Consider the following 18478-nt stretch of genomic DNA (forward strand, 5'->3'; position numbering starts at 1 on the left):
ACTATCTTGCTTTCTTGCTAAGTAGCCTATCATCCTTGCGTGCTGCTTTTTGAGAGAGTAAATACTGCCTGTGATGTTACTTGCTTAGCTTTTCTCACAAAGAGTGCATCTAAAACAGAAGAGCTTTAATAATAATGCTTGATCTGTGAGCAGTATTGGTCTTTAAAAAGTTCGGTTGGGCTGTGATGTTCAAGACTAATGAAAACTTTGAGCTATTTTGGTGTCTTTTACCACAGGAATTTATACATATACATTCTAAATATATACACTGTAAAGATTGCTCTGACAACACACTTAAACATTAGGTCACCATAGTCATCAGTTATAGATAATGCTTACCAAATAGTTTCAGAGTGTGTCCATAATAACCCTGTTTCTACAGTACCCAGTATTTTCATGAATGGATTGGAAGTAATTGCAAAATCATTACCAGTAAAATTCATGGGTGACAAAGACTGAAAGAATAATGAACATTTATGAGAACAGGTAAATAATACAGAGTACCTGGAATTGCTTGGTAAATTAGACCTATTGAAATAAAATGTACCACCACTGCAAAGGTAGAAGACGTTCCATATTATTTCACCAAACTTCAGACAGCTACAGTGTGAATGTCGGCATCTGAGCTAGTTACTCTAGACTTCCTTTATGGATGAAATGGAGAAAAATGGATGCACTTTGACTGTTATTCATCTGACGTATTTTAGAAGCCTGCTTTAGGATAATACAAATTGCATCCTGAGAGTGGCTCTTTGTCAAACAGAAGCGCAGCCCAAATGCCTATGTTCAGTCAGATGAATCTCAGCATGTATATCTGAACTGAAATGGAAAATACTGTGTTCTCCTCTGGCAAAGAAGGCTAATGTGACCCTTGAATCTATAGGCAGGGGAGGCAGTAGGAAGAGGGATGTCACTTTGCTTCACTACATTAACATATAATGTACAGAGGCAGTGATCTTTGAAAAGGCTGTTTAAAAATGTGTGTCTAAAAAATCACATAAATTAATAGCTGCAGTGGGATTGCAGTGGAAAAGAGTGGAGTGTGAGTCTGACAGAAATGCAATTGCTATTTTTGGTGTGCAGAATTGTGAGCCTGACAGATATTGGACTTGCAACTGGAGAGGTTGAGAACTGTTGGTCTGTTTGCTCCTCTTTTACCTGAAACTTTAGAACTTAATTAAGATATTATTGTAAATTTATCTTAGCCCCATTATATTTCACTTTTTAAAATGGACTTGCTGATCTTAATTTTCTCTTTATTAAAAGCATCCAATTTTAATAAATTTCCCACAGTTAGTTTTGATGTCTCTTTTTAAATTTCCAAGTCAATATTGTAATGTTGTAACAAAGTTGGATAATGTTAAGGTAAGGTTATTCATACTACCATGTGAACATGCTTGAGTTTTTGCACTAATTGTCCACAGGATCTGGGGAAATTTTCATCTTGATTTGAACGCCTAAGTGGAGCACTTAAACATGAACGGTGTGAAACGACTGTTAAATTTTCCAATACTCTACAATTTAGAGCACTACAAGCCTGTGAGGTTCTTACGCACTTCCAGATACCAGAGTCAGTAATCCATGAAGAGCTGATATCGATTATGTGAGGTAATGCAGCCTGGCTAATACTGAGCAATGCACTGCACAGCTGTAACGTGGCCTCCAACAATTCTAAGTTTAAACTTCATCCAGTGTACAGATATAAATCCAGCCCAGGTTCCAGTGTGGAGTCAAACTCTAGTACCACAGAATCAGAAAAAGAAAATAGTTACTTATGCTTTCAGAGCATAGTGTATCAGAGATCTGTTTTTAAATGTCATGCCCTGATTTAAATGTGTCTGAGGTCTTCTGACACCGTCTTCAAACAAAACCTAAGAAAACCTCTTTGATTTGAACCCATCAAGTTGTTCAGAATTCTTCTGTTAGATGCACACCTGTATTTGCCACTTAATTTTTTAGAAATAAAGCAAACCATAAGCCATGGTCAGCAATTTATATGAAATGTCCAATATTTGAGGTATCTGTAACTTTTAAAGTGTTAAAATATTATGGTCCAGAAAAATTCCTTTTAAAATATATTTTTAAAGCTCCCACAAAAGGAGAATAAGAAGAGAATTATATGCTGCTGCCTCACAGGATTATCATTATGTAGCTGTACATTTTGTGTCCAGAAGGAACTATTATGATTATTTAGTGTGATTCTTCTGTCTTGCAAAAATATTATACCCAAGAATATTTCATGTTAAACCCCTAATTTCTGTTTGAACTGTGGTTTATAGGCTTTTACTATTGTAAAACTGATATTTGCTGGTGCTTACACTACACTCTTGTATTCCACTTGTGTATTTAGAAGAGAAGATACTGGTCATGGAAAATTTTAGACCTCATTTTTCACTCTGCTCAGGGCAGCCTGGCACTCCAATACCTCCGACAAATTTTCCCTCTTTTCTGCCTGTGTGAGGCTGGATACCTGAACACTGAAAACAGTCACATAATGAAGATGGCTTTGGACCTGCTTCTTGTAGGAGGAAGGCTGGGAAGGAGAAAAAGAAGTCCAGGAGTTACTGATTGTTTGGAGTTTCCTGTCCCCACTTCTCCCTTCTGTGGAGGGAGGTGGGGAGTGCTTCATGGTTCCTCTCCACTGCAGAGCTCTGGCTTGTTTCTCTACCTCCATCTGTGAGGAGAAAGATGAACTTTATAGAGAGGACAGAATATCCATGTCCTATTTCTGTCCTGTAGCCTAAGTATGAAAGGAGGTCTAGATGCTAATCAGCTTTTTCAATACTCAGGAAATGTTGGGGGGCCCAGTTCATTACAGGTGAGCAATGCTGGGGCTCTGGGGGTGCGTTTGGGCAGAGGGGCAATCACCCTGACTGGTTGGCATATGCTTCTTTTGGTAAGAGAAATATCTTCTGTCAGAGAATGTGCTGTCCATGTGGGAATCTTTTAACATTCAGAGTTTTAAATGTTGGGATAGCAAAGGCTGCTAACGTTGCATGTAAAAGCAGTGGCCCTTGAAATGAACAGGTAGGGAGCACCTTTAGGAAGTGTAAGAAACACAAGAGTAGTCAGGAAAAGAGGAGTGGTGTAAAGCAACAGGTATCTTCTGCACTTTGAAGGTTATTTTCTAAGGAGAATTCAGTTAAGGATAGGATAGCAGGAGAGATAGGGAGAGAAATAATTCTTCCAAACATGGGAGCACAGGAAGGAGGGAATGGAACAGGTGAACATTTTCAAATGCTTATTTCTCTGGTGGCTGATGTCTGTGTTTCAGGAGATGGTGCTTTTATAGTAAATCTTCCTATCACTTACAGCCAGAACTGCAGAACTTTTCACATTTGATCACTATGCAAACAGATTATAATCCTCATCAGATACCCTCTGGTTTTCTACTTTCTCTCTCTTTATAGCTTTATTATTAGTGGTTATAGCTTCATTTTTACAAGTGTCACTAATGGAACCTAAACTGTGGAAAACTGTGTAACATTTAAAGCAAATATTGACATTTAGTGGTGTATTGTGTACCACAGACTATTTTTGTGAGTATTTACAGGATGAGCTGGGAAGAGCTGATCATGTCTGTTCTCAGGCTCCTGAAACATAGATTGCAATGAGTATCTACAAATTTAAAAGTCTGGAGAATAACTGGATATAAAAGCTGGAAGTATTCTGAAAGTAAAACTAATGTTGTTCTGATCTGCAAGCTATAGAAATTATGATGTTCAAGCAAATATTTTTAAAAAATTAATATGTTTTTAATCCTTTATGCAGTGACATTATTGTGAAATTTAGGGGAGGAAAGATAGTTCATTATGGCAGGAAGATTTTGCTTTACAGAGTACTTTGCATTTGTCCATTTTGAAGAGCCAAATAGATTTCAAGGGCAGAATTTTGTCTGGTTGAATTATGTAGATGACCCTTTGTGTTTTATGTACCCTAAACATTTTAAGACGTGAAGGTACACATTGTCCTTCTTTGAGAGGTTTCAGGTGTGAAGAGTTCATCTTATAACTTGTTTTACTAGAAGAACTGAATATACCTGTAAATTGTTCCATCTAAAGGATTAGAAGCACAGGTCTAAGCAGTCAGGGATAGGTAGTCCAAGGGAAAGGTAGTCCATGGAGATTTCCAGAAAGCTTCAGTGTTAAGGTGACGAATCTCCAGGTCTGTTTTATCACAAAAGCTGTAGCAGCACCTGTCTTGTTGTTACAAGAATAGAGAGATGGAATTGAAACATTGCTGTTGCATCTTGACATCTTGACTCACCTTTTATTGAACAAGTTTCCCCTGCACATGCTTGGAGGAAGTGGAAAGCAGGTGCTGGAACCATCTTCCAGCTGGAATAATTGCCCAAAATAGGTCACAAGATCAGCTCTGTCTTTCCTTGTGCCCCAGATTGTGGGTTCAGCTGGCACATTCAGTGACGCTTCTGTCTCCAATGGATTGTACCTGTGTTATTAAGAGTATTGCGAGGTTGTGTTCTCGCTATGGAGAAGTGTATGTTGCAGCTGTCTTTTCTGCTCTCCCCATGAGCTCTCAACACTTCTACTCTCAGTTTTCTCCAGCATGCCTCTGTGTGTAAAAGCTGAATTGTAAAGCATGCCAGTTTCAGCCATAATACGGTTGTCATGCATTTTTGTAACTAAGTTATCTACTCTGGTTTGTTGGGGTTTTTTTTAGACCAAGACACAAATGTTGCATTGTTCTGAAGAACAAACTCTTATGTTTAGTGACAATATTAGAAATAAAGAAAATAATTAGGCAAGTTGATAACTCTTCCTTCTTTCAGAAGCCTCTTCCTTTTCTTCAGCTAGGGTTATTCTTTTCTACAGATGAAAAAAGCCTGTCTTCCTTTATTGCTGGCAGCTCTGCACACCTGGAGGTTTGACTGGGAACATGTTGTGAAAAGAGATGCTTTGAATGGGTGTTACTCTGTGGAAAGCTAAATCTCCCATAGCTGTCACTGCCATGCTCTTAGATTAAATTAAACAGTTCGGTGTAACTATTAATCACTTCAATTATTTCCATAATTCCAACTCCAAGGCAGCTTTGTATTTGTAGCTGGCTTAGTCGTATCACATGGCCGTGACTTTCAAGGCATTGTCCAAGGGAAACAACTTACTTGGAAAAAGCTTATAAGGCTGGAAGGCAGAAGTGTTCTCAATGACAAGGCCTCCTGGTTTTTTTTTGCAGCCCCTGCTTGGCTGCCTGTTTGGAAGCAGCCTCCATGCCTTGAATTAGAGTGTTTAGGGAAGGACAGGACTTCCTTGGTGTATGGAAATCCGATGAAGAACAGCAGAGGTGTCAAAGACTCAGCTGGCCAGGTCTTTGCTTGTTCTTACGTCAGCAAATCCCCAAATTGCCTCATCTTGAGAACACAGAAAACATTTCATTGAAACCTGTCACTTAAATCCTTTCCAGAGCTGGGCATCCTGCCCAGCTCCCTCCATCCTAAAGTCTCTTACAAAAGGGATAAAGACCATGAATCCAGAGAGGGCTGGGAGATTATTGGTCCAACAGATGCTCCCTATTCTCTACCTGGATATGAAGCCAGAGTAGGCTTAACCCTATGCACTAGTGTAAAGGTTAGAGGAAACCCCAACCTTGCATTGCTTTGTGTTGTCAATGAAACACTAGAAGACAGTGGAAAACAACTCAAAAGACTGCACAAGAAAGAGAAAGACTAATCCCATGTCAATGAACTCTTTAACCTGGTTCATCCGTCAGTCCCACTGTGTGCAAAGTGAGCCCTAATGATGCATCAGTCATTGTAACTTGGTGTATAGTTGGGTTTTTTTTCTTTCACTTATAAAACTGTCCCAATTACCATGATTCTGAGGTTTTCCTTGTAAAGCTTACAGGATGTTACAGAAATACTTGGGCCAGTGGGAAAAGGTAGCTTAAAAGAATTTTTCTTTTCCAGTAGCTGCTTAAGACTAAAATTTCACAGGCATCATTATTAGTATCTTATAGGCCACATTTATTTTTTAGATCAATCAGTGAGCGATGCTTGACCTACAAAGATGCCTTGGAGACAGATTGTTAGAGGTTAACAGGCTGCGATCAGAAATGGATGTACTCCCCTAAAAGCTGGTAGAGGTTACACTGAAGATAACAGATTCAGTGCAAGTCTATCACAAAGCTATGAGAAGCTGGGTGTGTACATTAACTGTACGGATAAATTTCTGCAGTATAAGCTTGTTTGTCCTAACATTCACTTTATGCCTTCTGGTGGCAAAGTCAGCTACTCCCAAAGTTATTTCCAGGTGATCTTTTTGATCAGAAAATTGATTGGAGGGGAAGTACATGTGCAAAATGCAGTGGGGTCAGGCTGCCCTACAGAGTGGTGGGGCAGCGGGGACCAATCTTGATTTAGTCATCCCAGGAACACACAGAGGTCTGTTGTTTCATGGAGCAGATGGAAAGAGAAAACTGCAAATGAAATGTGAAAGTGAGTGCTGATTCTCACTGTAAATATTTTGTGTTCTGAATTTATGGTAAATAAGGAGCAGTGGAATAAGAAAATTACACAGTTCTAGACAGGTGCGGATTACAGGCTTTTTAACAGAGGTACTCCTGTGATACCCAGTGAGCATCTGTTGATTACAAAGTGCTTGGTTAGATTTTCACGCACTTTCTCTGTTCATCGCCAGGCCTCCACCCCTGGCTGAAGGCTGATTTTTTTAGAACTGTATTTAAAATATTCCTGTAAGAATTTGCACTGACAAAAATCTTTTGCAAGTAGCAAGGCCTTTTATAAAGAGAGATAATGAACTGCAGTGTCTTAAAGGCCCGATTTTTAAAGGTATGTAAGTGCTTATAGCAATGGAAATTGAATCTCTAGATGCTTTTGAAATCCCACAAGATGTTTAACTCTGTCGGTAGATGCTTTAATAAATTTGTTCCAAGTGGTTTGCCTAAGGTGCAGTTAGTCACTTCTAGATAGTTGAAAAAGGAAACTTTCTCTTACTGATGTAGCCATTAATCATTTTTGCCTTCTTTATGACAAAGCAATGGGAAAATATAACTGTTTATAGAATCTAATGGAATAGTGAAGAAATAACAATGAGTTATAAAAGAAAAATAATGTTCAGCTTTTACTGAGTAGTAGACATCTCCTGTAAGCTCATGCTTGTAAACTCTCTATAATCACGACATGGTTAATAAAAATTATTTGCTAAATCCTTTCTAAAGTTGGTTGAGGATCTGTGAAGTATTAGGTAGCAGGTCTTTGAGAGAATTTGATATGCTCAATGCATTTTGATAGTAAAAATCACATGCTATTATTTCTCTTTTCTGGTTGATCACAGTTCTTTTTTCAAACCTAGTACTCGGTTTGAGTATTTAATGTTTCCAAGTTTGCATTAATTTTTCTTGATATCATCTCATTTACTTACAAACACAGGGTGAGTATGAATGCCAGGTGAAATTATTTTTGTGTACTTACAAAAGAAAATGATACAATCCCCACAAGTAGCATTTGTCAGTATAATCTTTCTACCCTGTTTTTCATCGTTACTGCATATTCTCAGCTTACAGTTTTTCTCATCAAATGCTTTTGTTTCCATTAACCAGGATGCTGAGAAACTGGCTGGTGAAGAGCATGCCTGGAAAGAAGTCAAAGATGCTGTAAATGAAGTGAGATATCCAAAATCAAAAGAAGGTATCCTTTCAGTAACAGGCTACGGTCTGTCATTCAGTTGTGAAAACAGTCCAGAGAGCCCCTTAGTACGCAGTTCATCTTTTGAGACTTATTACCTAAAGGTTTGCATTTTTATGTTGTTTTAAAATGTATTTTAATTCATTTGATATTTAAAATATGTAATATTATTAATTGTATTAATAATAGTAGTCCCATTTATTTTGACTGGAACTGCTTCATGGCAGGCAGAGTAAGTACCTAGGATGCGAAGGAATATTTTGGCTCAGATTTAGACTTTTTCCACCACAGCCCAGCACTTCATATAAATCCACTTCTAAATGAAATAAATCTTAATCTGAAACATTAAATTCTTTGTCCCATTATTCTTATTGTGAACATTTCCAAGTTCTCATTCTTTGCACAGCAATGACAATAACAAGGACATTATCACAGTCAGGTTCACTGCAAGCATTATAGAATCATTATAGTAAGTTATAATAATATATAATGATAACTGATAATTAAGCAAATTGAATGAGATGATCTTGCACTAATAAACAGAACTGGATTCTAATGGCCATCATGTAGATATTCAATCCAATTTAAAAAATTAGTGAACAGCAGATGAGCAGAAGAGAGGTGATTTTTACTAGAAGACTACGAGTACATTGATCCCTTAGTCTATTCACTGGAATTTAACTGTTAATTTTGCCTATTGAAGCAAGATTCCTTACCATTTTCAGAAACATGGGCTTTCTTTGGAGCTAGGGAACAATTAAATCTTCCAGTGCTGCTTTTCAGCAGCATAAAAAACAGGTTTGCATAGTGACATTCCAGGCTGGAAACAAGTGATCACAATTTTTATTTTAACAAAAACAAAACAAAACAACAACAAAAAAACCCAAACAAAAACAAAACCCCAAACCTGAATTTGTTTATTTCTAATCCAGAGAGATTAATTTGTTAGCAAAAGGGAAGCACTCATCTCATTTAACTTTTATTTTCATACAGTTTCTAGTCTGTCTTAAGTTCCTCTATAGTTACTGCTTTGAGGCACACAATATTGAAATAGATCTTCGGGCATTCAGTTATACTTCAGGGCCCATGTTTTAACCTGAAAGTTAAATTATAGAGATGCAGCATGCAGCTGCAATAGTTTTTATGCTGAAGGTATGGAGCCAGGAATCTGTTCCTATTTAATGTTCCTATATTTGATTGCAGGAGAAATTGCACCTACTGAATTTTCCTAGGGTCTTTAATTAAGATTACTGATTTAACTGAGATTTGAAAATCAAATACATTGTAGTTTTTCAGAACTAGCTGAAAAAATATGTCCTTGTTGTCTGTTCTGTTCCTGTTCTCAGACATGAGCTGTTTGAAATGTGTCATCTTTCCTTCCATCACACCACAACACCAGTGCTAATTGGCATGCAGGGGCCAGCACAGTACCCAAAGAGGGAGCTTGATGTTTGCCCTCTTGCCAAGGATGCTGACTGAAGCATGTAGTCTTTACTTTCTGCAAATGTAATTTTTTTTAGCAAAGTAAACCGACAGTTTCTACAGTTGAGAAAGTCAGTGACTTCCAAAACCTGAGCTGATTATAACTGATACAGTGTTCTTGTGCTAAATCTGCAGTTAGAGAACTCGAAACAATATGTGTGAGTGAACTGTCTCAGACCCAAATTCCAGTTTAAGCATACAAATTGAGATGCTAAAGCCCAGTGCAAGGGAATTATTGTGGAGAAGCGGATTCCTCTGCATCTCAGGCCACACAACAGCAGCAGAGCTGCTTGAGGGCTGCTCCTCTAGGCTGAGCAGACGCAGGACAGCCAGCTCCTCTTTTGTCCTGTTGCAGCTGACAGTGTGTTTTCTAGTTTGCAATTTATGTACCTGCAAGTTTGGTCCCAACAGGTTTTGCAGTATAGCACATCTGCTATCAGATGCTGGTGAGTGAACAAAGCCGTATAATGACAAGTAAAAGCAGATGGACTAATACTATGCATCAGCTAAAATGGTAATCTTTCAAGAATGTCAGTGCTTTGTACTTCCTACAAAAATTGTATCAAGTGGAAATAATATCCCTCATTCTTCTGTTTGTCTGTCCTTAATCAGTTGTAAAGAATACATGGATGTTTGCCAGAGATATAAAGGTTAAGGTGCAATTTTATAATAACACATTCCTTCCCTTATATGGTTCTTTCAATCCAAGGGCATGAGAGCAATTCATGAATAATTAGTTTAGCCTTGTAACAACCATCTTATAAATCCTGGCCCTGCCGCACAGTGGTCACATTCTTAAATTTAAGTATGTAAATATTCCCATGTTCAGGAAGGACTAATTACTTCATCACAGGGTTGTCACTGTACACTTAAATCCATTGCTGCATTGGGGTGGATAGTATTTTCAGTAATGTCATTAAGATAACTGCTGAAATTCCTTGAGCTGGTTGTACAGAAAGGACTGTGATACAAACAATGTTATTACTTCTCTTACTATAAGTCTTTTTTTAATTATTGTTTGATTTGTTCTTACTTGTGTGTATGTTATCTTTTTGGTGTTTAGACTGCTTGCATCCCATAAAGTCCCAGATGACAGTACTCATTTAAAACCTGAGAGTATTGGTATTCAGCTTAGGTGTGGTCAGAGAGAGAAGAATCTGGTCCACAGAGAAGTCAGCCCAAATGTAATGAAAATAAGTGATTTGTGGTAAGGAGTATCCACCTAAAGTGGATGCAAGGCCCAGCTTACTTTTCCTCTCTTACAAACGCGAAATCTTCTTGTAGCATTGGAGGTAAAAATCTTCTTTACTGCCAAGATCCTTAATCCTGAACTGCAGTCAGACATCAGAACTGCAATGCTTTACTTTCTCATGTGTGAAACATGCAGCTGTACATGAAAAAACATGATGCTCTTTACAGTTGTTTCAAGGAGAAAGAAAATTAATTAATTGCAAGAAAAGGTTCTAATTTAATCAGAACTCTAAACCAAATCTTGGGCAGCTTAAAAGTATGTGTCATTATTTTAATATACAAAAAAATTAAATTCCTTTTTTTAGCTGCTGAGACATTTTGTTAAGACGTATTTCCATGTGTTCTTGCCCTTGGGTGCAAGATTTGGAGGAATATCTTAAGTAAATAATAACATTTCAGCAGTTAATAAAAAATATTTGAATTAGTTTGTTAGGTATTAAAATATCCTTTCATTTTGTCATCTGTCTTTTACCCTTTATTGCTGACATACTGCCGCCTTTAGAAATTGTTTTGCTAAATGTAAACAAAGCATAGTTACCTAAGCTACCACTTTAGAGATCAAGTATGTTTTCAAGAATTGAAGCAGAGTCTGGAATGATGGCAGCTTTTTTATCTTAATGCCCTGTAGGTCTTACTCCTTGCTAACAACATTTAGACCTTGTGTTTTTGTTTGACTAGAGATATTTCTTTAACTAAGGCTAATAACAGAGTGGGAGCAGGTTCTGGAAAGGTGCCAGAATCTCTTGAGCAGCAACATGGATCGTCTTCCAGACACAAACATCTACCAGCTGAAAATGCTTGACTGTGCCATGGATGCCTGTATTAACCTTGAATCCTGGGAAGAAGCTTTGTATTATGGCAGCAGGACACTGGAACCATACAGGTAAGAGATGTAATTGCTTCAACTGTTTCCAAAGATGGGGAGAGGGGGCTGCCTCACTACAAGCAAAGTGTTTCGTCTGGAGGCTTCTTACTGGTTTTATTTCTTGCTGTGCATCTTCCCTTGCTTTCCAGGTTAATGGATGAGGCAGAACTCCCATTCTGCCCAAACTGCCAGGCTGAGAGCAGATAAAATGATAATGGGAACTATAATAATAGCTGATTATTAGCTCCTCACTGTTTCATGTGTTCAGATACTGCCCCATCCCTGATCAGAAGCCAACTTTCTGGTTCAGACTCCATTGCTGTGAGGGTGTCTGTGTTTTGTGCTGAGCTGTGTCAAGCTTGAGGGACAGGTAGCTGGCTGAAATAATGTATATTCTCTGTATAATCTATACATAAACTTCACAGAAATAATAATAAAAAAAAACTTGCAAAATGCACTTTTAACTGGAAATTAAAAAGCCCCTGGTCCCTATTTTGGGAAAGGGCTGAGATGGTGAAGTACTTGCTGTTCCTCTCTCCTGGTCAGTACTTGCTCCTATGCTATGTGCTGGGAGAGTTTCTGAGCCTGATGGCCTTTTATCAATAAGGAAGGATGCTCTAGGGGATCCTCCTTCATGTGGTGGGTCCTGAAACTGATTGGAGCTTGGAGCTGCAATGCAACTTTGGTCATCTAGTGGAGAAAGGACAGGTGCTGTCTGCTTTGGTCTGTGTTCTGAAAGCTCTGAGACTCAAATCTTTGGGCTCTGGGTATTTGCATCATTTGTAACTAAGTGTGAAACTGTGCTGAATGTCCAGCTATAATGTCATTCACACGTGAATGTTCATTCTGGGTAAGGTGTATTATAGAGCATGTGTTTTGTCTCTTGTGGTTCTTCTACACCATATGACGTTCCAGTATATAACATGATGTTGAGAAGTGTGAGGGGCATATGCCAGTGCTGAACAACATGTGCTGCTGTGAATATGAACATCTAAGATTTTACGTGTCTTCCCTAATCAAACCAGGATGCCATCAGCATTAAGCATTTTGGCTGAGGAGATTTCATCTGGCAGCCTGTTTCTGAATAAAACCCAGTGTTGTACTTGAGAAAGAACGCAGCATTTCAGAGCTTTCACTATAAAGTAATTAGCAAGAAATCTGCATAGGCTGTGGTACACCAGAACTGTAGAGAATCTTGGCGTTCATAATGACTATTACTCCTCGTAGAGGAGGGCATGAGTGCCTACAGATTCTTACATTTCTTCACAGCGAAATTCACGTCATGCATGTCCCACTTAACCTTTCAAACAGGGCTCATGTAGTACTGCAGCAGTGCATGCTTCCTGCCAGCCTTCTACGTGTGGCGCACTCCGGGTGAACAGAGGAGTCTGCCTGTTTAAATGTTCCCTTATTAAACTTAAAAAAAAAAAAAAATAAAAAAAATAAAACCACCTAATTTTTTATTTTATAACTTGTTAACTCAGGTCTTCACAATTGAAAAAAGGAATTTTCTACAGATACTTCCGAGAACAGAGATTACAGTGAGACCAAGTGCAATTTTACCAGATAATTTAATAAAGCTTTCTCCGTTTTGCTTACTGAAGTGTACTGTTGTTTTCAAGCTATTTAATGCAGGAGTTTGGAGATGAAGGAAAGGGTTTGACTCTGTGTTCAATTAGTATCCCTTAAGGAGTGCTATTTACATGAGATATTTGACCTTTTTTGCACCTTGAAGAGCTTGTCCTTGTTCTCTCCTCAACCAAAGCATTATTCAAGAGAGATTTCAGTTGTTGTTTTTTTCTTTATACCTTCTAGTCATCACTACAAGCTTTGACACACCTGAAACGAAATCCACAGTTTCTCATTACAACAAATTGTGCCCTAAGCAGCAGGAGAGCAAATCCTAGGAAATCTTTTGGGATGCATTGAATTTCTCCTGTTGAATCAATCTACTGCTTGGCTGCTCCTGCAGTTCCATTATAGTTATCTATTTTCCTTTCCTCAGCTCTGGAAAAAGTATTCATACAGATCTCCACAGGGAATCACCTGAGAATCTGAGCAGTCCATATAAATAGAAAATAATTGTTACAACTTTAAAGGCTCTGGAGATTTGGTCAAAAACAATTTTAATTTCAGGTAATGTGTTTACTGTGCATTTTCCATTTCTTTAGCAGCAGGACTAATTTTCAGTGCTGTGTAACGTAATGTATGCTTTCATTATGATGGTTACTGACTTTTTCAGAATTATCCACTTCATGCAACTGGCAAAGACAGATGGTTAAACTACATGAAACTGATTTGTCATACTGAATACCAACCTGTATGTTTTAGGTAGTGACGATAACTCATGAAGAACATTGTTTAGGACCTCTCAAATATTTTTAGAGCTTCCAAAAGAAGGGGAGAGATGGCGGCTGTCAAGATGAAAAGCTGCCTTCTCCTTTTGTACCAAACCATAACTGTCTATGATTTGTTAAAACCTACAACACGTACTTTCATGCATGAACAGCCTGAGCCAAATGTATCTACGTAGCTTTTCTTGTAAATGCCACAGGAATAGTCTATCTGTCCAAGAGCCTTAACAAAAGTTAATACATTTGCCTAAGTGAAAGCTGCTCCACATCATAGTCAGCACTCAGCAGCTTGCAAAAATAAACTTCCTTTCAAAAATCCTCATGAGCCCTAACCACAGAATAACAGAATATCAGCAAGAGGTGTTGCACGGGTTTGTCGTGCCTCAGTTAGCACATTCACACTCTGGGCTGACTGCTGCTCATGAAGGATCGGATTCATAGAATCATATTATCACAGAATGGTTTGGGTTGGAAGGGACCTTAAAGATCATCCAGTCCCAACCCCCCTGCCATGGGCAGGGACACCCTCCACTAGACCAGGTTGCTCAAAGCCTCATCCAGCCTGGCCTTGATATTCAGAGATACTGAGTAGGGCAGACCTCTGAGGAAGGGCCCCAGCATTTATCCCTTAAATTGCAGAGAAGGCACACATGTTCTGGGGATTGGGTTTGGGTTTTTTTTCCCTTGTCTCAAGTATTCAGTGCTTACACCACAGACAAAGAGTGGAAGTATGTATTCGTTATAAAACTCTGCTAGATGTCCTCAGCTGTTGCAACAAGAGTTATAGGAGGAAAAGAAGTAGCTAAGTGACACTGTGGGCCGAGTGGATTAGGAAGCAGAAGGGACTGGGTAAAGCCATGCCACCTCTCTGGGCTCTTGTGGCATCAAGTCTGGTGAGATTCTGATACAAACATGTTCGTCTGTTTCTTTTCTGCACTGCTCATCATCTTCTGCTGAAATTAAAGCTAATGTATAAGTCTCACTGATTTTCAGATGGGCTGTTTTAATTAACAACGCTTCATCTCCAGTGCTGCAGAGTTAGGATATACTGGAGGGTTCCAACATTAACAAGAGGAAATTCCTTCTTTTCATCCCGTACAGAAGTGTTGTGCAGAAGTGCTGTTCTGTCTCGCCCCCCTGCAGCCTTGCACATCCTTCCCCACTCCGTCCTCCTTCCGTTGAGTCAGCACCGATACAGGGTTGTGCTGAGGTGGCTGTTCTGCTTCTGGAGTGGGAGGGAGCTGGGTAGGTGCAAAGCATCCCATATCTGTGGTAGACATGTGTCATTTTTCTGCTCTTCTCGCTCCTCCCAGTGACGTTTTGCAGTATCCCATTGGTTCACTTTTCCTCAGTGACTGAGGTCTTTGAGGGAACAGAGAAAACAATCCCAGTCAACACAATTTCATATTGCTTTGCAAAGGGCTGTGTTTAAGAACAGCGGCTGGAATGTCCTTCTTGTTGAGTATTTTCTGAAAGCATGGTTGAATTTTCATCGTGTGAACAAAATGTCAGCCAGTGACTTTTGGTTTAGAATACTAATTCAATATGATAGACTATAGTTTCTAAGTATGTGAACTTCAATCAAAAGGCAGATTAAAAATTGATGGTTGTTACAGTATCTTTTCCATGAGTCATGATCTTGTGAAAAAAAAAGCCAAAAATAATTGTAGAACCTAATGGTCTTGGAAGACACTGTGAACCTATTTTGTCTTCTTCAAAAAGGCTTTCCAGTAAAGAGTCTGATTTTCTTTAGGTCTGATTTTTGCCCCTTTTCAAATGTGTTTTATAAAAAGATTCTGCTCTTACAGGTATGTGTTTGTACTGGAAATAAAAATTTTTCATCTTTACCTATGAGCAAATGTATATGGCCCTTTGCTGAGTCCAGCAGACTCCTGAGTACTGGCTGGTTCTGCAGCACTTGGCTTGAATTTACATTTACATTGAAAGTTAGATTACACAGAAAGCTTCAAAAAAATAAAAAATAATTAAAAAAAAAAAAAAAGGTGAACTGCAGTGATAAACAGGACCACTGGGGGATGCTAGTGCTTAAGGGTTAAAATCTGGATCCAGCGCCAGTCGGCACCCTGGTTGTGGGAGGTCCCCCGGGGACTTGGTGCGTGGCTGGCAGATTTCTGAGCCTACTGATAGGAGTAATTCAGTGACCAAACTTCAGTGTCCTAATCATAAAACATCAATAGTAAACATAAATCTTAGGTCTCCGATCGCCTGAGAGGGAGACAACAATGTGAAGATGGAGAAAGTGATCCAGAGAAAGAGTGAAACAAAGAACAGAAAGAATAAAATCTACTTTGCTCACTTTTCTGAGGTTTTAGAAAATGGTCGTGGGCATTTATTTCCAATGTTTAGAGCAAAATGTGTGGACAGAAGAGAAAAAAAAATTCTTGCTAAAGAACTATAAGAGATTTTAAAAAAATACAGCTCATGGGAAAATCTGAATAGCTGGGGGATGCTTTCTTTCCATTGTCTAAACAAAAGAGTGTGAATTAAGATTCAGGAACTGATTTTTGGTTCATGAATGGTTCCATTGATTTGTCATCTAGAGATGGTAAGATAGTAGTCCCAAGTAAACGTCAGAGGTGTGTGAAAGGAGGAATGAGGTACATTTGCTGAAAGAGTAGCTTGTGTCTGTGCAGGTGTGCAAGGCTGGGGGCATCACAGCCCATTGTAACCTCAGAGAAATGTTGCTATAAACTGAGCGAAGAGCACTGTAGGCAGCCTTGGTGCACCTTCAACGTCAGGAAGGCAACAGAGGGGCGAGAGCTTGACAGTGACAAACTGCTAAAGCAGGTAGGAACAGTGGACAGCACCAAGGTCACCTCTCTAGATTCCTCCCAGTTTATTGGTAGCAGATCACTCTTTGCTGCTTGTGTTTAGTGAGTTAGATGAAATTAACTGACACTATTAGCATAAATTAGTGGGGGCCAGTCCATCTTTGCAAACCACCACAGCTCATGAAGCGGTTAGACATCCTCAGGAGAGACTGTTGATGTTTTATTTATTTGTACTCTAACAACAACATTCTGCACTTCAACATGCATCTCCCAGTATAAGTCAGACCTTCTCAGGCACTGTACTGTGTGTGTTGTCATGTTATACAGCTTTTCAAAAAATTAGGGTATATATGAACATTTGTATCATTTGTATGATAATTGTCTTTTTTCCTACTTTATTCCCACTTTATCCCACATATCCTTTGTGTGAGATAACACAGGCCTTGTAGTAGTTCTTTTTATTGCATATTTGTTATTCTAATCAGAAACTTAAAGATTGTTTGTGTTCTGGAGAAGTTTGGATATCTCTTGTGCAGATCTGAAAGGACAAAAATATATATCAAAAAAACCATGAAAACTGTAAACTATGGTTGGTTCTTTTTTGTTGGTCCTCTGGGTAGGAAAACCCAGTACAAATTTTAGGGTGTATTGTCTGTGGTTAATTGTAGGTATTTCTTCCAAAAGACAGATGTTTATAGCAATCTTTGCACAATTTCTGGCTTCAGTGTACCTGTTTTATAGATAAACAGGGAGCGTGCTTGTCCCTGATATCTTTGGGAATCCCTTTAAAGCACTTCAGCAGCCCACTCCTATCCTCCATTCCTCTCTGCTTCCTCCCCTCCAATCCCAACAGCCTTCTCCAAAAAAGAAAAATAAATGTGCCTAAGTTATCTTTGTCCTGATCAATCCATTTGCCATGTAGGAAACGGATTCTCTGGTTCGCTGCTTGCTTGCTACGTACATCTGCACAGCACCAGCACCTTCAATTCTTTGGTTCTTTTCTAGTTCTTTTTCTTGTATTGTTCCAACCTCATGTTGTCCCCAAAAGTGATACTGAGCTGTGTAATCCTCAATGCCTCTGTAAGTGCTGCACCATCTACCTTTCCTCATTTTTACATATTGTGCACATGGGTAAAATTTTTTACTAATCTCTCCAGTCATGCCAGCTGTTTTTCAGGCATAATTTTGATGTCTCTAGGTTGTCCAATATACTCTATCACACATGAGTAGCAGTTAGGCAACATCAGTGTTAATTTGCCACATATGTACCATATTTCTTAGTAGGTTAAGACTTTCTTACATAGCTTCTTTGCTGCAAGATTTTTCTGACAGTATTCATCCAGTAGCTCTATATTTGTATACTGGTGCTTACTGGTTTCAGTTCTAGTTTCTAGTTTCACCTTTCACTTATGCCAAGAGCTATTTGAATCTGAATTTTACAGATAGTGATCTCCCAGGGATGTTAGTGAACTAAATCAACAAGTTTCCCAGAGTTTCATTTTTTCTCTGACACAACTACAAGTGTTGATTTCTCCATCTCTCAGATAGCATTTCCAAGGTGTTTTAAGTAATTTCTTGAAAGAGCTGTGTTCTCTGGCAATGATAACTTTGTCTGTAGATTTTATTATTTTTTTTTACACTGTAGGATCTCCTTCATATTAAGATGTTAGACCATCCAGGGCTTCAGTCTTTGCCTAGAAAAAGGATTTCAGTCCTAGGCTACCTGCCTACCAGAACTGAAAGATTCTGTTTGGTTTTGGATTTTTAACTTAAGCAGTAATAGCTGGCATCTTTTTTTTTTTTTTTTTTTTTTTGTACATACATGCTTGCAATTTACAAAGTAAGGACTTATGCAGCCCTTTTTTCATTAGTCTGCTTGCTATTACACACCAATTAAAGGAGAATAGAAGTGAGTATTAAACAGGTACTATGCAAATACGAAGCTCTCATATACTAACCTACAAATGCATGAGTAGATATTACGAGGACCTGTGCGCTGTGAGAAAAATGCAGCATAGTTATTCAGCTGGAATGATTTTGAGAATGATTTTTGTGAATTCACAGCATCTGTGTG

General features: G+C 38.6%; 1 protein-coding gene across 1 annotated transcript in view; it reads left to right on the forward strand.

The window, feature by feature from the left end:
* The window catches only part of SMYD3 (SET and MYND domain containing 3), a gene marked incomplete at its 3' end in the record, with an annotated part of 60376 nt that overhangs the window by 11272 nt on the left and 30626 nt on the right, over window positions 1-18478 (forward strand). The window contains exons 2-3 of the mRNA XM_010072933.1: window positions 7576-7663; window positions 11102-11276. Coding sequence (XP_010071235.1) covers window positions 7576-7663; window positions 11102-11276 — 263 coding nt within the window. The remainder of the gene's footprint in view (window positions 1-7575; window positions 7664-11101; window positions 11277-18478) is intronic.

The sequence above is a fragment of the Pterocles gutturalis genome, unplaced genomic scaffold (genome assembly GCF_000699245.1).
Source record: "Pterocles gutturalis isolate BGI_N339 unplaced genomic scaffold, ASM69924v1 scaffold44392, whole genome shotgun sequence".
Classification (NCBI taxonomy): domain Eukaryota; kingdom Metazoa; phylum Chordata; class Aves; order Pterocliformes; family Pteroclidae; genus Pterocles; species Pterocles gutturalis.